Source organism: Nyctereutes procyonoides, unplaced genomic scaffold (genome assembly GCF_905146905.1).
Source record: "Nyctereutes procyonoides isolate TBG_1078 unplaced genomic scaffold, NYPRO_anot_genome, whole genome shotgun sequence".
NCBI lineage: Eukaryota > Metazoa > Chordata > Mammalia > Carnivora > Canidae > Nyctereutes > Nyctereutes procyonoides.
In genome coordinates, this window is record NW_026575133.1 from 8,934,008 (window position 1) to 8,958,660 (window position 24,653).

Genomic DNA, 24,653 nt, shown 5'->3' on the forward strand with positions numbered 1-24,653 from the left:
TTCATTCATGCTGCTCCCTTCATCTGCCATTCTCTTCCCCTAACTGCATAGCCAACTCCCTTTCTCCTTTTCAATCTCAGCTGAAATGCCTTTAAAGTGGTCTTCTTTGACCACAGAAGTAGATGCCTCACATCTATCACAGAATTCAGTTTACTTTCATCATACAATATAGAGAGATTTGTTTAGGGTCTGTCTTCTCCACCAGATCAGCCCCATGTGGGAAGGACTTACCTGTCTCAGTCATCGTGTTTCCAGCACTGACAATAGGGCCTGGCATGTAATAAGTGTTCAATAAATGTTGCAGCATGAATGAATGGATAGATGAATTTTATCTGCTTAAGGTAAATTTTACCTCCTTGAGTCAGTCTATTAAGGTCCCCTTGGTTCTGATTCTGTTATCTTATATATTTAATTCTCAGCCTCATGTCATTCACTAATTTGACAAATATGCCTCATTTCTGTATCTTTATCCCAATCATTAATTCACATATTTAACAGGAGAGAGTCCTGGAGCATATGATTGGAAACCTCTGCTAGAGGCACCAAATTATCAGCCTTTTTTTTTTATATAGTTATTTAACCAATGATAATCCACTTAAATGTTCCTGAATCCAGCCATATTTCCTCTCTTGCTTAGAGAAAAATGTTTTTATACTTGCACACTCAAAAAATCAAACATACTGTGCAGATTACAAAGGAGGTAGCTTAAGAACATTCTGTGTAAAACACAATTAGTGGCCATGTTCAGCGGAGATGGGAGCAAGATGGCGATTATGGGCAGGCAGTATGGGCTTATTTTGCCAAAGAAAGCACAGCAGTTGCACCCTGTTTTGCAAAAACCATCAGTGTTTGGGAATGATTCTGATGATAATGATGAGATCTCCATGAGTGAAAGCCTTCAGAGGGAAGCTACTAAGAAGCAAGCAATGAAACAGACCCAACTAGAAATCCCAAAGGCCCTTGCAGAAGATTCCACTGTATATGAATATGACAGGACTTATGATGAAATGCAGAAATAAAGAGGAAAATAATCCCAAATTGCTTTGGGGAAAAGACCAAAAGCCCAAGTATATTCACAACTTACTAAAAGCAGTTGAGATCAGAAAAAAGGAACAGGAAAAGAGAATGGAAAAGAAAATACAAAGAGAACGAGAAATGGAGAAGGGAGAGTTTGATGATAAGGAGGCATTTGTGACATCTGCTTATAAGAAAAAACTGCAGAGAGAGCTGAAGAGGAAGAAAGAAAGAAAAGGGCTGCTGCACTCGAAGCATGTTTGGATGTAACCAAGCAGAAAGATCTCAGTGGATTTTATAGACACCTATTAAATCAAGCAGTTGGTAAAGAGGAAGTACCTACATGCAGCTTTCATGAAGCCAGGTCTGGGATAAAGGAAGAGAAATTAAGGGGTTATTCTGATGAAGTAAGTTCAGAGAACAGAATAATACCACGTGAGAAATGCAGTCTCCAAACTGTTGTGCAAGTAGGGGAAAACCCAGATGCAGACAGTGACTTTGATGTTAATAGTGAGGATGATGAAATGGAAAAAAATAATAAAGTGAACTGCAGAAGAAAATCAAAAATCACAGACTTCTGAGGGTGACTCCAAGCATCAGAGGCACTCACCATCTTCTAGTGAAGAAAGAGAACATGGTATCAAATGCCATACAAAAAGGTCCAAGTCAAGAGTTCATGAGAAAAGGGAAGATCAGCACCAAGAGAGACAATCCAGGGATCATGAGAACTATTACACTGACTGTGATTACCGAAAATAAAAGGATTCCCATAGGCACAGAGAGGCTGGTCATAGAGATTCCCACTGGAAGAGGCATGAACACAAAGATAAACTGAGGGGAAGAGACCAAAGAGAAAGAAAAGACAGAGATTGGAAAAGGGAGAAATACTCCCTAAGAGAACAAGAAAGAGATAGACAACGAAATGAACATGACCGACACAGTGAGAAAGGAGAAGAGAAGGAAGAGAAAAGCAAAGAAAAGGAAGAGCATATGAAAGGAAAGAAAGATATGAAAACAGTGATAAGTACAGAGATAGAGAACAACAAGAAATAAACGTTCAATTTTCAGAAAGAAACCGAGACAAAAAAGAAAGCAGCCCAAATTCTAGGGCAAAGGATAAGTTTCTTGTCTGGGAAAGATCCAATACAATGAGAAATATGGAAAAGGACAAAGAAAGAAACTCAGAGAAACCCTCCAGTTCTGAAACATCACTGGGAGCAAAACACATACTCACAGAGGGATGTCAAGAGATAGGCAAAGAACAAGAGAAACCACATGAGGTGGGGAACAAGTTTGCAAAGCGAAGCAATGAAGAAACTGTAATGTCAGCTAGAGACAGACACCTGGCCAGATAAATGGCACGGGTTAATGCAAAGACATATATTGAAAAAGATGATTGATAACTACCCAAATAGACCTGTGAAAGCACAGAAGATTATAACTCCTGGAACATGCTGAGTGAAGGTATAAAGGAGTGTGCTAACAGTGGTTGAGAGGGTATTTTTAAATATATTTCCAAAATTTATTTTTGGTTTAAGTAAAAAATAAGTCCTTTTATCTTGAATATTTGAGTGAATTGATACATATTTATTTAATTATCAATACCACATTCTTGGTTGTATTCAAACAACTTCAAGAGTGTTAAGTCCCTGTAGTTACTTAATGAGGAAAATGGGCTCCACTATTAGCCATTAAAAAATAACTCAAACAACTCTCCTAATAATGTTGGTTTTGTTGCAGGAGGTATTACTTTTATAAATACTGTATTCTAGATAAAAATATATGGATTTGAACAATAAAGTAGAGACTGTTGCTATACTTTGTGTTCTGAAATTTGTGTTAATGTATAAAATAGGAATCATACATCTTGTCTAGTAACTTTCTAGCTCACAGCATATTTGGCTTAAATGCAAATAAAAATAGTGATGTTTGTACATTAAAAAAAAACACAATTAGGACTTTTACCTAAAATAAAACCTATATGAGTAAACAATGTAATGTGACCACCAAAAGAGATGCAAAAGCTGTAGTAATAGAAGTATAGTATCTAGAGAATTGGAGGTTTCAGTTTAGGCTTTTCTCTAAACTGGACAGATCATAATTGGAGTTCTGTGGATGCCATACCCAAATATAATGAAATCAGATGGAAAACACATGATGATGATGAACCTATCAAAACTACATTATATGATGGCCATTGGAGCTGGGATCGCTAGCATAGATGAGAGAAGATACATAGGGAACATAGTAATTGCTAATCTTCTATATTTTCAGAGTGGCCATAGAGTAGATGATGCTCAAAGGGTATAAAAATCAGTGAATAAAGGGAGAAAGATTTCAATTGTAATTAAGGCAGGGCTATTGGCACCTGGGTGGCTCAGACAGTTAAGGGTCAGACTCTTGATCCTAGCTCAGGTTTTGATCTCAGGATTGTGAGTTCAAACCCTGCACTGGGCTCCATGTGGGTGTGGAGCTTACGAAAGAAGAAGAAAGAGAAGAAAAGAAAGAAAAGAAAAGAAAAGAAAAGAAAAAAAAGAAAAGAAAAGAAAAGAAAAGAAAAGAAAAGAAAGAAAAGAAGCTCTTAAACCAGAAGGTCCAAAGTTGGCATAAGGTGACTGAGAGGATTTCTAAAAACTTTCAAACATGTGGAAAATGGTTGGAACAAATGTCATGAGGAGAGACAAACATCAGATGTGTGGCTGGCCTAGACACTCTTCTTTCTCCTAGCTCCCAAATTTGATAATTTTCTAATTTATTCCATTTATATACACTAAGTTTGCTTTATTCATATTGTACTGGAGAAGTTTTTGTTTTATTCACATTATCCTAGAAAAATTCTTCCCATTTTCTTTTTACTTCATTCATTATATTTCTTTATGGTGCTTAAATTAGATTTTTCTATACCTTTGCCACTTCTTCCTCATTTTCATCATGAAGCCTTTCCAGTTCTTCAAGATCCAGGCCAAATTCTTTTTGGTCTAATTTTGCAATATTGTCTACTGTTTCATTTTCTTCCATCATAGTCAGAACCTGAATTTTCAAATAAGAAAGAATGACAATAAGTACAAAGAATTAATCTTTATAGACATGCTTTTCTGAGTCTCTTTAGACAGCAGTCAATAAAAAAAAAGAGATTTTATCTAAATGAAACTATCAAGTAAAACATTAGATTATGGGCTTATTGTGGTTGTTTAAGTTTTCATATTTAACCCTTAAAAACTCATTCATCTAAAAACAACAACAAAAGTGTTGTAAGTTCATTGCTTCATTGAAAGAAATTAAGGAATTATTGATATTTGGGTATGCTGATGGTATTGTGGTTATGTGTTTTAAGAGTTCTTATTTTGGGGTGCCTGGGTGGCTCAGATCTGACCCTTGATCTCAGCCCAGGTCTTGATCTCAGTGTTGTGAGCTGAAGCCCCATGTTGAACTCCATGCTACGTGTGGAACCTACTTAAAAAAAAGAGAGAGAGAGAGAGTTCTTATCTTTTAGAGGTACTTACTTAAATAGTTAAAGATGAAATGATCAGGAGAGGGGATAATGGATAAAGGTATAGGATGAAACAATATTGGCCATTGGGTTTATTATCATTTTATTATTCTCTCTCCTTTTATATATATTTGAACATTTTAAAAATAAAAATTATCTTTAAAAGTTTATAACTTCAGAAAATTCAGGGCCAAAGGATACACATTGTAACATATATGACAAAGTATTAATATCTTTAATATATAAAGAGCGCTTATAAATCAACAAAAAATCAGAAAATATAATAGAAAAATTGAGCACTTCACTTTCAAAATGACTGACTGAGAATGGGCTTTAATATCATTCTTTCCTGCCTCAATCCATAAAATTAAGAGAAAAGAAGTGTATAATAAGTAGATAAATCTATTACTATAATTAAGAGGGAAAAAAGGATCCTTTAATACCTTGGACACTGAAAGATGAAAATCAAATGGATCTGAATGATACATGATGGTCCCAAGTGCCCACAAGAAAATGTTTAAGAAAATGTAGAAGCTATACCAGATATGGGGTAACCTAGAAGTAGCTGGTAGAGTGATTAGTTGGAAGTCCTACATCAGAAACAGGCAGTTGACAGAACCTGCATGTCTATGTACCACCACTTGATAAAACTCTTGGGGTCCCAGTAGTAATAACAGGGGTGTTTGCTGCCAGGTGAAGGGAAATGGAATAAATATTTGGGTGGGAGGGCAGCCTGGTGGCTCAGTGATTTAGCGCCGCCTTTGGCCCCAGGTCGTGATCCTGGGGACCTGGAATCGAGTCCCGGTCGGGCTCCCTGTGTGGAGCCTGCTTCTCCCTCTGCCTGTGTCTCTGCCTCCCTCTCTCTCTCTCTTTCATAAATAAATAAATAAAATCTAAAAAAAAATATCTGGGTGGGAGAGATAGGGCAATAACAAGAAGTGTGTCAGTGGCTAGAAGGAATTAGAGAACATCTCCCTCTGCCATAAGATAAGGGGCCAAGCCACTTCCCAACACTATCTACCCCTTCTCATTTTACTGAAAAACAGCTCAGAATACCTGCTGACTTCAGAACTCCTACAAATCTTCCCAATCAGGTTCAACTGGTGCAGTGGAATTATAATGGGGCATGTCAATTTTAAAGATAAGTATGCAATAATAAAAATAATAACAGACTACCAATATTTTGGGGAAAACAAAGCAACTGAAGAGAGACAACAAATTCAATAAACAGAAGGCTTGTTACACAAACAGAGTTAATTAAACAAGAGTAGAATTTTACAGTAACTAGAGATGCAAAATACTGTATCTCATAAAAAGAATCACAAGATTATAGAACTTAAAAGTTTGATCTTTGAAACAAAGAAATTCTGTAGATGGGCTGAATAGCAAGATGGACACAACTGAAGATAATTAGTGATCTGCAAGAATCAATTGAGAATTCTGCTGGGTATAACCAAAAAAATAGAGATTGAAAATGTGAAAGAAAAGTGAAGGCACTTATATGACACACCTAGAAGGACCTATAAATAATACACATCAGAAAAGAGAATAAAGAGAAAGGGGGGCCACAGGGTTGAAAGAAATAACATGGAAGAATTTCTAAAAACATAATGCAGCATGAATACTCAAGACTGAAAAAGCATAACTAGTGTGGTCCAGGCCCAGGTCTAGACACAGAAATGTTGTAAAATTTGGGGCCTGGCTGGCTCAGTTCATTAAGTGTCTGCCTTTGGCTCAGGTTATGATCCCAGGGTCCTGGGATTGAGCCTGCATCAAGCTTCCCACTTACTGGGAGTCTGCTCCTCTCTCTGCCCCTCTCCTACCTCATGCTCTCTCTTGCTCTCTCTTTCTCCCTCTTTCTCTCAAATAAATAAGCTATATTTTAAAAAAGAAATGTTGTAAAACTTCGGAACCAAATCTGAAACATTTTTAAAGAGGAAAAGAATATTGCAAAGTAGAAGAATCTAATAGAAGACCCACTTTAGCAACACTAGATGCAAGAATACAATGGGTCAATAACTTTGGATCAAATTTTTGAGTGAAAGAAAAACCTTGAATCTGTAATTCTATAGTCACCAAACCATCATTCAAGTGCAAGGTTAAAATAGAGTCATTTATAGATAGAGATTCAGAAAATTCACCAGTGCCCATACCTCTGAAAGGATTATTAAGGATATACTAATGTCAGAGGAAGTTGGATAGAAAGACTTAAGTCTAAATAAGAGTTACATGTATTTAAGAGTCTTAAAAACTGGCGATTTAGAGCTATGATTCCAAATAATATCCACTGAGAGAAGGTGAGGGAAACAGAGAAAGCTGAAAAAGTAAAAAGTAACAATAACACAATGATCTTGTCTTATCTGGAGGGTGGATATGGTATGATACACACTAAACCAGAGCTTCTCCAACTTTAATGTGCCAATGAATCACCAGGGGGTCTTGTTAAAGAACAGATACTGACCAAGAGATTTAGGATGGGGTTAAGCTTCCAGGTGATGTCAATGCTGCTGTGTTCTTCCATTGACTAGGAAGGTACCAGGTGATGTAGAAAAATAGAAAGTTAAGCATGTAGGTTGGAATTTTTATTTTATTTTTATTTTTTAAAGGTTGTATTTATTTATGCATGAGACACACACAGAGAGGGAGGCAGAGACACAGGCAGAGGGAGAAGCAGACTCCATGCAGGGAACCCAATGTGGGACTTGTTCCAGGGACTCCAGGATCACACACTGAGCTGAAGGCAGATGCTCAACTGCCAAGCCACCCTGGCATCCTGGGTTAGAATTTTTAAAATAGAAATAGAATTATGAGTCCCAAAATAGTTTTAAAAAAAGAACAATAATTTATAAATGTATGAGCAATCCAAGAAGACAGAAAGAGGGAAAAGAAAGGAGTTGAAAACATGTTAGATAGAACACCAAAAATAAAACGCAGGAATAATATTAAACATATCAATAATCACAATAAACATGGCTAAACTCACCTGTTAAAAAGTTTTGACAGGATTTACAAAGAAATAATCCAGCTGTATAATGATTAGCAGACAAAAGAAAGTTGTAAATAAAGGAATGGAGAAAGATATATAAGTACGTGAAATATATAACAAAAAGAAACAGCAAAAAACTTAATATAAAAACCAAAATGTAGATTAAGAACATTGAAAGTGATAAAGATAGATATTTCATAAGGATAAAGGAATAATTTATTGAGGAGATCTGTTGTGTACATTTTGGCATCTAACATAAATACTGATAGAAAGACAAGGATAAATTGACAAATTGCTAATCATATCCTAGAAGATAACAGTTCAAATAGCAAACACATAAATATGGATATAAAGTACCTGACACAGGGGATCCCTGGGTGGCGCAGCGGTTTAGCGCCTGACTTTAGCCCAGGGCACGATCCTGGAGACCCGGGATCGAATCCCACGTCTGGCTCCTGGTGCATGGAGCCTGCTTCTCCCTCTGCCTATGTCTCTGCCTCTCTCTCTCTCTCTCTCTTTCTCTGTGTGTGTGTGTGTGACTATCATAAATAAATAAAAATTAAAAAAAGTACCTGACACAATTAGATTGATCTAGTAGGAAATTAAAGAACACTGTACCTTCCCCTACTCCTCCACTTCCCCCCCCCCACCAAAACAACAACAACAACAACAACAAACCAACCCCAGAGAATAAAATATTCTTTACAAACATACATGAGATAGTCACAAAAAGTGACTGGATACAAGGCTACAAAGAATCTCAACAAGCTTTATTACTGACCACAGTGAAATAAATTTCGAAGTTAGCAAAAGAAAGATATACAAAACAATCTATAATAATATACAAGGAAATTTGAAAATTGAAAACAGAAAAATGCACACACTTTCTTTTTTCTTTTTAAGATTTATTTATGATAGAGAGAGAGATAGAGACACAGGAGGAGAGAGAAGCAGGCTCCATGCCGGGAGCCCGACGTGGGACTCAATCCCGGGACTCCAGAATCGGCCAGAATGGGCCAAAGGCAGGTGCCAAACCGCTGAGCCACCCAGGGATCCCTGCATACACTTTTCTAAGAAACCCTTTGTTTGATGTGTTCCAAATGGAATTACAAATGTTTACAACTAAGGAAAGATGAGAAAATTACTTGTCAAAATCAATGCAATATAGTGAAAGTGGTACTCAGAAGTATATTTACAACCTTTCATATACTGGAAAACAGTATGAAAGAAACCACTTTTCAATTCAAAAAAGTAACAAAATGAGGACAAATAAACCTGAAGGAAGTAGGGAAGAACAAATAAAATTCTAAATTGATAAAACCCTAAAGTGGTCAAATGTATAGGTATAAAATTATATGTTCTTATCATAATAGAGTCATCAATAAAAACTGTACTATATTAATAAAATAGAAACACTGTTATAAAGTATATCAAGATAAAAGATAAAAGGTATAAATATACAATTAGGAATAAAGAGAGAGCTATAACTGAAAAATCAGAAAGGACTTGAAATTAGAATATTATATAAATTTATATACTTTAAAACCTAGATGAGATAGAAAATTTTCTAAGAAAATGTAATTTATCAAATTTTTATTTGAAAAGAAACAAAACTTGACAAGACTGTATATAAACTTGAAACAAAGAAAAGAATCAACTCCTGTAACATAAATTAGGCACAGATGGTTTCATATGTGTGTGTGAATATTTTGGTTTGTTTTTTAACCAAATTAAAAGAAGAATTTGCACTTTATACATACTGATCCAAAGCATGGGGGAGAAAAGTAGAAAACTACTCAAATCATATGTTAAGGCTGGTATAACCCTGATACCATAATTAAACAAAGAAAGCACAAGAAAACAATCTTACTTCTGGATAAAGATACATAAATCCTAAATAAAATATTAGCAAATGGAATCTGTTGTAAAATGACCAATGTCTATTGGAGGAACACTGGATATTTGAAAACTTTACAATAAAAACTCTTAGGTAACAAGAGATGGAAAGGAATTTGACTTGTGAAAGAATATCAAACAGATGCTGAGGAAAATATCACACTTAAAAGTTAGAAACTTTCCTGTTAAGGTCAGGAAGAAGACAAGCATGTCCACTCTTATGACTACTAGTATATTAGAAGCCCTTAGCATAAGACAAGAAAAAGACAGTATAAAAATTGATAAGACACATGATTTTTCAGAAGATATGATACTTTACCTAGACAATCCAAAAGAACCAACTGACAAAAGAGCAGAACTAAAAAGAGAATTCAGCAAGGTGATCAGATATAAAAGATAAAATCAGTAACATTCATATATACTATTAATAACCAATTAGAAAATATAATAGAAAAATATTCCATTCACAAAAGCAAAAAACCCTATCAAATATCTAAAATAAACCTAATAAGAAAATTACACAAAGTCATTTTTAGACTCTAAAACTTCACTGAAGAATTTTAATTGAATAAAGATATATATTTATTTACATATAAATATATTTAAACAATATATATTATATATAAGATTTATATTATAGGGATAGTGAAATAATAGGGCAACTCTAATCCTGCTTCCTCACTGGAACATTGGTAGATAAAGATAGGATCATTCTAAACTTCCATGAAATTGATCAAGAAGTCTTGCAGAAGAAAAAAAAAAAGAAGTCTTGCAGAAGGAAGCTGCACATCTACAAGTCAGAAAAATGACTCGTGGAAGATGGAGGAATTCACTCTAAATGAAAGAACAGGATGAAATGATGGCCAGAGATTTAATCAATGAAGATATAAGTAAAATGTCTGAATTAGAATTTAAAACAACAATATAAGTATACTAGCTGGGTTTGAAAAAAGCATAGAAGACACCAGAGAATCCCTTACTGCAGAGATAAAAGACTAAAATCTAGTCAGGCTGAAATTAAAAATGCTATGAACAAGATGCAGTCCCAAGTTGAGGTCATAAAAATGATGAATGAGAAGAGCGAATCAGTGACAGAAGATAAAACTATGGAAAATAATAAAGCTGAAAAGAAGAGGGAATGAAAACCATTAGATCACAAAGGTAGACTTAGGGAACTCAGCGATTCCAAAAAATTAAATAATATCCATATTATAGGAGTCCCAGAAGATGAGGAGCAGGAAAAGGGAGCAGAAGGTTTATTTGAACAAATTATAGCTACTATATCACAATAAAGGGGTCTACCAACAAGATCTAATAATTGTAAAGTTTTATTCCCCTAAATTGGGAGCAGCCAAATATATAAACCAATTAATAACAAAATTAAAGAAACTCATTGATGATAATACAATAATTGTAGGGAACTTTATTTATTTATTTATTTATTTATTTATTTATTTATTTATTTATTTTTGTAGGGAACTTTAATACCTCACTTACAGCAATGGACAGATCATTTATGCAGAAGGTCAACAAGGAAACAGGGGCTTTGAATGACAAACTGGACCAGATGGGCTTAACAGATTTCTTCAGAGCATTTGATTCTAACCAGCAGAATACATTCTTCTTGAGTACACATGGAACATTCTCCAGAATAGGTCACATAAATCAAGTCTCAACTGGTACAAAAAGACTAATTTCATACTATATGCATGTTTTTAGACCATACTGCTATGAAATTTGAAGTCAGCCACAAGAAGAAATTTGGAAGGACCACAAATACGTGGAAGTTAAAGAGTATCCTATAAAGAATAAATGGGTCAACCAGGAAATTAAAGAAGAATTTAAAAAATACATGGAAGCAAATGAAAATGAAAACATGACAGTTCAAAACCTGCAGATACGGCAAAGGTGGACCTAAGAGGGTAGCATATAGCAATATGAGCCTTTTTCAAGAAGCAAGAAAAGTCTGAAATACACAATCTAAACTTACACCTAAGGGAGCTGGAAAAAGAATAGCAAATAATGCCTAAATCCAGCAGGAGAAGAGAAATAATAAAGAATAGAGCAGAAGTAAATGATGTAGAAGTAAAAAAAAAAAAAACAAAAAAACAAAAAAAACAAGTAGAACAGATCAATGAAACTAGGATCTGGTTCTTGTAAAGAATTAATTAATAAGATTGATAAACCCCTAGCCAAACTTATCAAAAAGAAAAGAGAAAGGACCCAAATAAATAAAATCATGAATGAAAGAGGAGAGGTCACAACCAACAGTGAAGAAATATGAACAATTATAAGAGAATATTGTGAGAAATTATATGCCAACAAATTAGGTAATCTAGAAGAAATGGATACATGCCTAGAAATGTAAACTACCAAAACTGAAACAGGAAGAAATAGAAAACCTGAACAGACCCATTATCAGCAAAGAAATTGAATCAGCAATCAAAAATCTCCCAACAAAGAGTCCAGGGCTGGATGGGTTCTCAGGGGAATTATAACAAACATTTAAAGAAGAATTAATACCTATTCTTCTGAAACTGTTCCAAAAAATAGAAATGGAAGAAAATTTTCCAAACTCATTCTATGAAGCCAACATTACCTTGATTCCCAAACAAAGACCCCGCTAAAAAGGATAATTACAGAACAATATCCTTGGTGAACATGATTACAAAAATTCTCACCAAGATACTCGCTAATAGGGTCCAACAGTACGTTAAGAGGATTATTTACTAAAACCAAGTGGGATTTACTCCTGCAGGAGTGGTTCAACATCAGAAAATAAATCAATGTGATATACCACATTAATTTTTAAAATGGTAAGAATCGATAGATGCAGAAACTCCTCACAGACGACATGATACTCTGCAGTAAACCCAAAATACTCAACCAAAAACTTTCTAGAACTGATACAGGAATTCAGCAAAGTTGCAGTATATAAAATCAATGCACAGAAGCCAACTGTATTTACATACACTAAAAATGAAGCGGCAGAAAGAGAAATCAAGGAATCGATCCCATTTACAATTGCACCCAAACCTATAAGATATCTAGGAACAAACCTGACCAATGAGGTAAAGGATCTGTACTCTGAAAACTATAGAGCACTTATGAAAGAAATTGAGGAAGATAAAAAGAAATGGAAAAATATTCCATGTTCATGGATTGGAAGAACAAATAGTGTTAAAATGTCTATGCTACCCAAAGCAATCTACACATTCAATGCAATTCCTATCAGAATTTTTCACAGAGCTGGAACAAACTATCCTAAAATTTGTATGGAACCAGAAAAGACCTTGAATAGCCAAAGTAATGTTGAAAAAGAAAACCAAAGCTGGAGGCATCACAATTCTGGATTTTAAGCTGTATTACAAAGCTGTAATCATCAGGACAATATGTTACTGGCACAAAAACAGACACAACTCAATGGAACAGAATAGAAAACCCAGAAATGGACGCTCATTTGGTCAACTAATCTTTGACAAATCAGAAAAGGCTATCCAATTGAAAAAAGATAGTCTCGGGGATCCCTGGGTGGCGCAGCGGTTTAGCGCCTGCCTTTGGCCCAGGGCGCGATCCCAAAGACCCGGGATCGAATCCCACGTCGGGCTCCCGGTGCATGGAGCCTGCTTCTCCCTCTGCCTATGTCTCTGCCTCCCTCTCTCTCTGACTATCATAAATAAATTAAAAAAAAAGATAGTCTCTTCAATGAATGGTGTTGGGAAAATTGAACAGCCACATGTAGAAGAATAAAACTGGACTATTTTCTTATACCATATATGAAAATAAGCTCAAAATGGATGAAAGACCTAAATGTGAGACAGGAATCCATCAAAATCCTAGAGGAGAGCATGGGCAGTAACCTCTTTGACCTCAGGCATGGCAACTTCTTGCTAGACACATCTCCAAAGGCAAGGGAAACAAAAGCAAAAATGAACAATTGGGACTTTATCAGGATAAAAGCTTTTGCACAGTAAAGGAAACAATCAATAAAACTAAAAGGCAACCTACAGAATGGGAGAAAATATTTGCAAACATCTCATCAGATAAAGGACTAATATCCAAAATCTATAAAGAACTTTTCAAATTCAACACCCAAAAAACAAATGTCAAAAAATGAGAAGACATGAATAGACATTTCTCCAAAGACGACATACTAATGGTTAACAGACACATGAAAAAATGCTCAATATGACTCAGTGTCAGGGAAATATAAATCAAAACCACAATGAGATATTACCTCATACCAGTCAGAATGGCTAAAATTAACTCAGGAAAAACAGATGTTGGCAAAGATGTAGAGAAAAGGGGAACTCTCTTACACTGTTGGTAGGAATCCAAACTAGTGTAGCCACTCTGGAGAACAGTATGGAGGTTCCTCAAAAAGTTAAAAACAGAGCTACCCTATGACTCAGTAATTTCACTTCTAGATATTTATCTAAAGGATACAATAATCATGATCTGAAGGGGCACATGCACCTCAATGTTTGTAGCAGCAACATTAGCCAAAATATGGAAAGAGCCCAGATGTCCATCAACAGATGGTGGATAAAGAAGATGTGGATATATATATATATATATATATATATCCAAAAATAGCAAATAAATTCTTACCCAAAGCCAAGATAAGCAATGTATTCTCAAAGTCAACGCAGAGTTTTACATGGAACTTGACAAGTCAATTTTAAAATTCAAATAGAAAAATATGTGTGCATAAAAAGGTCAACAATTTTTTTTTCAAAAGAAGAGTGGGGCACCTGGGTGGCTCAGTGGTTGAGCATCTGCCTTTGGCTCAGATTGTGCTCCCAGGGTCCTGAGATCAAGTCCCATATCAGACTCCCCACAGGGAGCCTATTTCTTTATGTCTCTGCCTCTCTCTGTGTCTCTCATGAATAAATAAATAAAATATTTTTTAAAAAGGAAAAGAAGAGTAAAAGGAGAATTACTTTCAAGGTGTAAAAATATTTTATAAAGCTATAGCTATCAAAATAGTTTGGAATTAGCTTGGGAAATGATCAATACTCAATTTCAGAATAGAGGGCCCAGGAATACTGTCTACATGAGAATCCAGGAACTAACAGAGGAAGCACTGCAAATCAGTAGAGAAAGGATGGTATATTCAATAAAAAGGACTGGCAAAATGGGCTATTTATTTGAAAAAATAAATTTAGATCCATACCTCATACCATTCATGAAAATAAATTACAGGTGAAATAAGGGAGTATTAGAAAAAAAATATGTTGAGACTTTGGAAGTCCTTTTAAAGCCACACATATAAAACAAAAGCTCTAAAAAAACTATCAGTACATTTGGATCATAACTAGATCATAGCTCCAGATTTTCCCCTTGCATACTCTGTGCTCTTTCCCCCTCCCAGCTGACTGTGGTGAGCTCAAGCAAGGCAACCTACTTCAGAAGCTGGGAGCTGAAGACCCTCTGCCACCTGCATCTCTGAATGACTGCACGGAATAGAGCACCTAATGACCTGAAATAAACTTCCAATCCCTATGCCACTATATTTTTGGAGTTTAGTTATTATCACAGCTTAACTAGCCCTAATTATCATAAATAAAAATAAAAATAAAAAACTCTACAATCAAAAAGAAAAAGATCAACAACCCGACAGAAAAATAGGCAAAGGATATGAACAGGGAATTCACAGAAGAGGAAATACAAGGTATTTTAGAGTTATAAAGAGATATTCAACCTAATTAGTAATACAGAAAATAAAACAAAGAGGAGGAAATTCCCAAAGAAAAATCTGAGGACATTTCCCAGAACTGAAAGACAAAGGTTTTTTTTTTTTTTTATTGAAAGAGCTTACCAATGTCTGGCACATGAGGATGACAAAACAAGCAAACAAAGTAGGGTCCTGGTACAAAATAGATGACACACAAATGGGATAACTATGGAGAGGGACTTTTACAAAAGTATTGTCAGGGTAACAGAAACCAGCAAGGCATGATAAAGCATCTGAGGCTAGCATCCACAGAAAATGATCACCACTCCTATGTGTGATGGACAAGGGTGGGGAGTGATTACTGGAACCTGAAGAGATCAGTAGCTGTAGGAAAGGGCTGACTGTTACTGCCAACTCATGATACCACAAAGAAGCCACTGGAGGAATAAAGACCCAGCTCTCTGATCTGCTAATACCACTCACTGGCTAAGTGCAACCAGAAACTAGAGGCAAGATAGCATGGTGACAATATCCACAGAGGGTAGCCTCTTGAGAACAAGGTGGAAAAGGGTGGGGAGTATATCTGCACCAGCAAACCAAGAGCATCCATCAAACCTATCAAGGTGTATAATTATGAAGTCTCCTAAGAGCTGGGATTTAAAAAAAAAAAAGGATCCTGTAAGTTTATAAATACAAGAATCTGGTTACTTACAAAGAATTGGGAATCAGAAAGGTATTGGATTCTCTGAAGCAAACATTGAGAACTAGAAGATGATGGATCCAGCCTTCAAAATTCTGAGGGGATATCAAGGAACACCTAGGCAAGTTATCAAATGAGTGTGACAGTAGGATAAAGACATTTTAAGAAAAATCAAGTTTCAAAAATGTCTCTCCCACATGCCCTTTCCCAAGACCAGAGCCAAAGCATTGTACAACTTTAAGGGCCAGGCACCATTCACACTGTATTATATTTAAATGGCATGCCAGAAGCACAGCTAAATGATGTCCTCAAACATGGGACGACACAACAGTCCTGCTTAGAAGCTATCAGAAGATGTCCATCAAAAAAACAAAGAAAAACTCATGGGGCCCTGGAAAGAGGGGCTCTAACTCAGAGGCAGGTGAGAGGATTTCCTAGGAAGATAGACAAGAGGAGTTCCTAGGACCAGGTACATCGCCTAGGGAGCAGGGTGCTTAGACTGGACCTGGAAGATGGAAAAGGTCATAAAACCAACCAACCAACCAATTTACCAAACAAACAAAACACTGACAGCTTGATTTCCTCAGGTATTTGTATAAAGAAGAGTTATTAGCATTTTGAGAGTCTGAATAGGTAATAGGTACATAAAAAAGGCTTAATCTGAAACAAAGGCAATTATTAATTCCAGGAAAAATATTATTATAAAAATGGAAATGTAATCATAATATACCATGTGGCTCAGCTTTGAAGAACATTTATGTAACTATAATAGTGTGCATACTGAGTATGGATATATGTGTATGTTGTAGTGATGGGGGTGTAAAAGAACCTTATACCATCTTCTATACCAGAAAGCCCACAGTTAGTGTCAAAATAGAAATAACAGTATTAAAAATATGATTTAGAATGATAGAGGTAAATATCCAAACAAAAAAGCTGAAAGAACTGAAAACATTTACCTTGGGAGTACAGGAATCCTAGTGAAGAGAAGCAGGGCAGGTGCTGCTTTTAAAACATTATTTTTAATTATATAACTCATTATTTAATTTGTAAAAGTGTAAACATATAACTTTGATAAAAATAAGTACTAAAAAAACAAATAAGACCCAGTGTTTCAGGAAAACAGAGAAGAAAACCATTGTTTATATACAGTGTGGTATGGTTCACATTCCACCATGGTACAGCACTGGTAAAAAAACTGAACTAACTGGCAGAGGAGAAAAATGAGTACAGCTCCTCATGCTGTGTTGGGAGAAAATAAAGCTTAGAAAGGAATTTTAGACTGAGGGCTAGCATGTAAGTTTATGAAATCATAATACTTACAGTTTTAGCAAGTGCTTTGATTCTCGTTTTTATCTCTTTCCTTTTCTTGGAAAACAGTTTAACTTCATTTTTGATGGCCTGAAATGGAACAAGCATATCACTTAAACAGGCAAGAGAAATGATAGTTATATGATAAATACGTTGATATATACAGAGGCACATAGATACATAGATAGCACTTCTCTAGAAACACAGTTTTTTAAAAGACTAATGATACAATACTAATATTTATTACAAATTATTACAAATAATAATACAAAGTAACATGGAGTAACACCACTCCAATCCCTTGCTTAAAGTTCACTGCGACTATGTAAGTGACCGTCAAAGCAATTTGCAACTGATACCATTTTTAAGGTCAACGGAGAGAAGAAAACAAACAAACAAATAAACAGATGACAAAGGAAACCAGTCTGCTATTTTATTGGGGTCTTGAGTAAGATTAGCAAGCTAAATCCAGACACGAGCTGCTGGCTTTGTCACCTTCCTGTACATCTGAAGCCACCATGTCCTTTTTCCTGTTCCTGGCTCACACCTTTTCTTTAAATCAACTTTGTGGCATACCCCAACATTTACCTCAAATGAGGTATCTGGTTATTCCTCACTTTGGCTTCCCCTGGACACTTTTGTTCTGTCTCATATTAGCTTAAGTACTGTTCATAAAGCTAATAACTTCATCTAAAGGTTGGTCTGGATGAGGGTATTTGCTTTCAGCAAAGTTATACTCATATGATGTAATGCGCTAAGTAGTATCTTGTTCTACCTTCTAACTTTCCAGTGGGTTTTCAAAGGAAACTAATCTATTACTAACTTACAAAGCATTATTTCAAACCTCTTCCATGTTTTATAAATACCTCTTGGCTTTTTTGTTGTATCCAGGGAATCTCCTTTATACCATCAACTTGGACTAAGTCCTCTTGTGATGATGAATCGATGCTTGACTTCATATTCTCATTCATCTTAGAAGAAGACAGACATTTCTTAAAATTAAAATTCTTTGCCTCCCACCCTACTTCATATCATTGCTTTGGATCTTTTTGTACTTGTTGCATTTTTAAAATAATACCAAAAATTTCGCCTGCCTAAGATGTAATAACTTATTAATTTAATTCCTACCAGTCTGTCCTTATATCAGCCACACTTTTCTCTGAGAAGGCAGAAATGATCAGACAAGTTACACATTTACCAAATTACTCTTGGCCTCCTTCCTGTCATTACAGACTACACGCTCCTGCCTATCAAGCCCAGTCTTGCTATAGTACTTAGGAATTCAATCTTTTGCTCCTTTTTGAGGAAAAAAAAATCCCATTGCCCTTCTGCACCATCCATTTCTCCTTTCTACTGAATGTTTCCCAACAAATCTTTTCCAAACATGTTCCAGTATATGCTGTCCTAGGAAAGCTATTGACTGCCCCCTTTCTATGCTCCCCTTTGCAGGAGAATGTCTAGAAAGTTTGGGATGTCACACTCTTCTGAGCCTTCTAGAACGTCACTAGCTGCCCCCTTCTCAGACTCCTTTGCCTCCCTGAATTCTTCTCATGGATCTCTAGAAGTTACTCTGTCTTGATCTCCTCTGTTTCTTGCCATCCCCTCTTCCACAATAACTGTACCTGGTTTTATGGCTTTAAATTCCTTGCATGTGCCCTTGATGCTCAAATCAACATCTTCAATCCTGACCTCTCCTCAGAACTCAAGTTCATCTGTCCAACAGTCTACGTGGTATCTCTCCTGGATGTCTAACAGGCTTCTCAAGCTCAGCATGGGTAATTGATTTCAGAATACCTTCTTCCTCCCCATAACAGCTCCCTTCTCCATAGTCTTCCTCCTCAACCTGCATGGTACCATCTTCTACAAAGTTGTTTAAGTAAAAAAATCTAGGAGTCATCCTAGAGTCTTTTCTTTCCCTGTCCTATATCCAATCTATCAGTGATAAACTGTCAATTTTATTTATTTTTTAAAAGATTTTATTTATTTATTCATGAGAGACACACACACACACAGAGGCAGAGACACAGGAAGAGGGAGAAGCAGGCTCCATGCACAGAGCCTGATGTGGGACTCAATTCTGGGACCGTGGGATCATGCGCTGAGCCAAACGCAGACACCCAACTGCTGAGCCACCCAGGCGTCCCAAACTGTCAACTTTAACTCTGAAATCTACCTAGAATCTATTACTTCTTTTCCATAATATTTCTCCTCCATTGTTGTAACCCAGACCTCTGCCATATCCTCTTAATTAATCTCCCTGCTTCCATTCTTGTTCCCTATAGGAACCATTCTCTAGGCAGTGGCAAGTAATCATATATATATATATACATATATATATATATTTATATATAATGATCTTGTATATATATAATATATGTAAATGATTTTGTAAATCCTCTGCTCACAACACTTTAATAGGTTCTCATTACAAGTAACATAAAATCCAAACTCCACCTGTGGGCAGCCCTGGTGGCTCAGCAGTTTAGCGCTGCCTTCAACCCAGGGCCTGATCCTGGAGACCCAGGATTGAGTCCCATGTCAGGTTCCCTGCGTGGAGCCTGCTTCTCCCTCTGGCTGTGTCTCTGCCCCTCTCTCTCTTTGTGTCTCTCATGAATAAATAAAATCTTCAAAACAAAACAAAACAAAAAAAACAAAAAACAAACTCCACCTGGTTTACAAAGCCTTTATCTACCTCTACAATATCATCTCCTATTGTTTCCCTTGCTCACTTCAACTGCACAAACTTCTCGGGGCCTCAAGCATGCTGCTCTTTCCCCTTTTGCCCTATTCTTGCCTCTCTGCCCCCACCATTGCACCCTCTTTTAGTTCAGATCTCAGGTTACATGTCTGTTCGTTGGAGAGATTATTCCAGCCAGACATTAGCATTTTTATTCACTAAATGGATCTTGTCACTATCTAATATTTTCTTGTTTGAGTACTTATCTATCTCTCCCTGCTCACCCACAACTCCTAATTAGAATGTAAGCTCCTTGAAAGCAGAAAATATTTCTGTCTTGTTCATGACTATCTCCCCTACAGCCTGGCACTTTGTAGGTACTTGATAAATATTTGTTAAATAATTGAATGAATGAATAAATGTTCTCTGGCTAGACACTTCCTAAATAAAGTATATGATGTAAAGGGAGAGAGAGACTGGTTTGATCAAGCACCAGAATTAGGAGTAAGATCTGTTTTTCAGGCAAGCCCAGATCTTATATTATGGTTTAAATAAGATCTAGGATATAATATTTGCTTTGAGAATATTGCTTTGAGAAAGGCTGAGTATTTTCTCACAGAGGTAGCTCATGCTCTTTTCAAAAACCACAGGATACCTGGATTAAGTATCTGCTAAAAGAAAACCACAAACTGAAAACTGATATCTGATTTAGAAAAGAAGAGGTGGTAGGTGGGGGGAAGAGAAGAAGGAAGGAAGGAAGGGAGGACAGAAGGACAAATGCTATGTTGGAACTCAACTGAGCATTCAGATTTTGATTCCAGATTCAAGGACTCTCCTCGTTGTATACTTAAATAATTATTTTCCTCATCCATGGTGTTGTGCAGAGAAATTAAAAGTTTCTCGTAATATTCGATAACTTCACTGGCTAAGTTTCCTCCAAACTGCCTATATTAATAAAAAAGAAAATAAACAGGCTACAAAACCACAATTTTAAAAAGTCACATTAAGTAGCATTATTTCCAGATACCTAACTATTTCTACACAAAGAAATATGGTGTCAATTCTCCACAGTGCCCTGTAGTTATCAAGACTCTGCTTCTTAGAAGAGCGCCTTTTCATGGGCTCCTAGACATAATAATCCTCTTGACCTCTCTGAGGGGACCTCTCCTCACATTGTCCCTGTACTCCTCCAACAGGTGTTATGAAAGGGAGGACTGATCATCTCGTATGTACTAACTCTGTCTTGTTATTTTTTGTATTTTGATGCTCTAACAACTGGAGCCTTGCTGACCCTTGAGGCACCGCTCCTTCCAAGACCAGCCAATTGCTACAGGTAGGAAACCACTCACCCTGGAGCCTCCTTTCAAATACAAACCAACCAATCCAGAGCCCACACCTCCAATTCACGGCTACTATTTCTTTACCCTAATCACCCCAGGGCCAAGTATCAGACAATGGGGGCCATTATCCAAATTAGCCAATGCTAAACCTACCTGCTTCTTCCCATGGAAACCAAAATAAAGCTTTTGCCCACATTTCCTTTCTTCCCTCTGCCTCCTTACCCACCTAGGTGATTTCCCATGCAGCCCTATCACATAGGTTGGCAAACGTCCTTCTTTCGGGATCTGTGAGTGTAATAATCTTCAATGGCAGTTGTCTCCTGTTATGGTGGCCTTACTACATATAAATAATAACAAAATCTTTATTTTAAAACACTATAGACATGAAGTTGTTTTGTGTATACTGTACATACCTCCATCTCAGGTGAACAAGGGTGCCATCATCTTTTCCATTCACCAGAATGTTTTGTCCATCCATTGAAATCCTCACGGATTGAATCCCATGCCCCTGGTGAGAATGACTCCGACTTCGAGCAAATGTTTCCTCAATAGTTTTAAGAACAGAATGCAAGAATTACAATGCAATTCTAGCAGACAGTTTTCCTAAGAGGGTCACATGCACTTTTGCTTGTGGATAAATCTTTTTCTGTTTGTTAACAGCATTTTATTTGGCATGGAAGTAGCCTCTCAGTAATACAGAGCATTGGAAATTGCTAGTACAAAACATGTTCACCAATACTGATTTATTTTCTCATTTGTGTAGGATAGGAGGAAAGGGATTATAATCACCAGTTTGTAATAGGAAAACCAGACACAGAAGCAACTTGCTGAAGGCTACGCAGTTATGGGAGGGACCTCAAGCAAGTGGAGATGGCAAATACAGATGCTTTCAAGGGTCAGGTAGGTTTCATTTGTGTGTGATGAGTGGTTGAGAGAGGGGAAGAGGAACTCTGAAGAATGGAAGGTAACATGCCCCACATGGAGGATGCCAAACCAGTTCAAGTAGAACCCAAACGAAACACATCACTGATTTGTTACACAGGGCGACAATTTAACTAAAAACTGGGATTTCTGTGTCACACTGGTTCTCAACCATGATTTTTTTTTTTTAGTTTAACTTTTTAAATAGGCAATACATTCACATGGTTCAAGATTTAAAAACTATTAGAGTATGCAGGGAAATCTCCTTTCTGTTTCTATTCCCCAACTACCTCCCAAAGCCAATCAGTGTAATTAATACCTTTAATATCCTTTCAGAGGTTTTTTAAAATGCATATGAACAAATTTTTATGCAGACATAATTTTTGACATAAATTATAGCATAATACACTGTATTATGCATCTTGCTTTTCCTCCCTAAAAATAGATTTTGAGGTTCTTTCCATATTGTGGCATAAATATTTTCTCATCCTGCATAATATTCCATATACATTATTTATGCATTATTTATATACTGTTATTTATTTATCCAGTCCTCTGTTGATAGTCATTAGGTTGCTTTGACAAACAGTGCTGCCATGAATAACCTCATATATGAGGTGGTTTGCATAGAATCACCCAGGAGAACTTTGATGTCTTGCCACATCATGCCACCATCAGCTCTGGCATACAGTATAAATCATTTGAATAAGACAATGTAGCAAAGTTTGCAAATTATGAACTTCAAAATAATCTCTAAAAGATTCAAGATTTCCCCCATATAATAATAGTATCACTTTTGCCCAGCTCTAGTTCAAATATGGTTTCTTATACAGATGAATAAGGACAGCCAGATGTGCCCACCAGGGCCCAGTTTATCTGTGAAACTGCAGAAATATGTCATATAGGTAGCTGCAAGGCTTCAGGTGTGTGGATAGAACCCTGGGTAAGAACCACTGACCTCATTAAAGTACACTGATAACCAGTACAACTTGTCTCAAAGCCTAGAAAAGGCTCCTCCACATTCTGGGGAGTCTATTTTCACTTTCTCAATGGAAATCAGAAATAGTAAGAGTATTGGAGCTGTTGAGGTCTGCAGTTGAGGAGGAAGGACTTGGTAAGGGCCGCACCCTCTCCCTTATGCTCTTCCAGCATCTCTTGAAGAAATAAAGGGGAGTGGGAGGGTGGCAGTAGCAACCAGCCCAAAGTCGCTCCAGGCCAGGGAGACAGGAGTAATAATCTCTAGATTTGCACAGTAATTCACTAATTCCAAAGCAGTTTTGCATATCCCCTCTCCCTGGCTCTCATCAGAATCCCACAGGCTGAGAGCACAGAAGATTCCCCCTAATATTCCAGATGAGTGTCTGTAGCGCAGTGAAGCTCAGTAAATCTCCGAGCCTCACAACTAAGTGGTGATGGAGCTGGGCTACAATTTTCCTACAGTATTCCTGTCCCATGCTCTTACTGGTAGACCTTGGTCTACTGGTTGGCGTTTCCTTCCTTGGTAACTCAAACCTCAGTACATAAAAACACTTGTAAAATGTTAAAGTCATTACTACCATCAGTGGTAAGTTATGAATTAATTTACCTAAGAAAGAAGCCCAATTCCTTCCCTGAGGGCTTTTGTTCCTTATATGAGATTAAGATATACATCCCAATATTAAAAAAGCAGGAGGGAGAGGTGGTGGTAGCTTACCAAAGTCCGAACATCTCGGATACACAGAATTCCACCTTTAGCTATTGTTATGAGCCACAATCCATGTGGAGACAGAGAGAGCATCCCAGGTCCATAGTGTTTGCTTTGTACTTTTTGGTGTGGTTTAAGAATGCAAATACCACTGTGTTCCTGCCAATCAAAGAACATGGCCCCATTATAGAAAAGATCAGCGGAGCAATACCTTAGGGTTTGCACTTGTGCTGTATGATCAGATTCAAATCTACAAATATGCTGATGGAAATAAACCTATACACCATTTTTTAACCACATTTGCACCATATTTTCATCTCTGTTTGAAAACTAAAGTTTGTTCTAACCAACTAAGAGAAGTCTTTATACATTAGCTACTATTAAAGATCCCAGCCTACACTAACAATCTTTGTTTTTTTTTAAAGATTTTATCTATTTATTTGAGAGAGTGAGTACAGGAGCAGGGGGAAGGGGCAGAGGGAGAAGCAGAAGGAGACTCCCCACTGAGCAGGGGACCTGCCATGGGGCCCCATCCCAGGACCCCAAGATCATGACTTAAGCTGATGACAGACACTTAACCAACTGAATCGCCCAGATAGATGCCCCTGACAATCTTTATCTATTACTAATTCTTTTCACATACCCCTATGCTTAAGTCCAATTAAATGAGTCAGTATTCCCTCATGCACTCCCAACTCCAGTCCCTACACATGCCATAACTTTTGTTTGGAATGCCTTCTCCCCTTTTATTTCCACCAATCCTGCCCCTTCTCTACCTCAGCAAACTGCCCCTACCCCCACTAAGATTGTACACATATTTCTTTTTTTTTTTTAAAGACAAAGGAGAGCTTTTCTTTTTTATTTATTTATTTATGATAGTCACAGAGAGAGAGAGAGGCAGAGACACAGGCAGAGGGAGAAGCAGGCTCCATGCACCGGGAGCCCGATATGGGATTC

At 36.8% G+C, this 24,653-nt stretch overlaps 1 protein-coding gene and 1 pseudogene across 1 annotated transcript in view; one reads left to right on the forward strand and one right to left on the reverse strand.

Moving 5' to 3' along the window:
- CFAP43 (cilia and flagella associated protein 43) overlaps nt 1-24,653 on the reverse strand; it is a 111,605-nt gene that overhangs the window by 33,818 nt on the left and 53,134 nt on the right. The window contains exons 15-20 of the mRNA XM_055300310.1: nt 23,706-23,855; nt 21,505-21,635; nt 20,549-20,696; nt 17,941-18,036; nt 17,087-17,164; nt 3,919-4,044 (exon numbers count right to left, since the gene is read on the reverse strand). Coding sequence (XP_055156285.1) covers nt 3,919-4,044; nt 17,087-17,164; nt 17,941-18,036; nt 20,549-20,696; nt 21,505-21,635; nt 23,706-23,855 — 729 coding nt within the window. The remainder of the gene's footprint in view (nt 1-3,918; nt 4,045-17,086; nt 17,165-17,940; nt 18,037-20,548; nt 20,697-21,504; nt 21,636-23,705; nt 23,856-24,653) is intronic.
- On the forward strand, nt 762-2,414 carry LOC129493792 (nuclear speckle splicing regulatory protein 1-like; annotated as a pseudogene).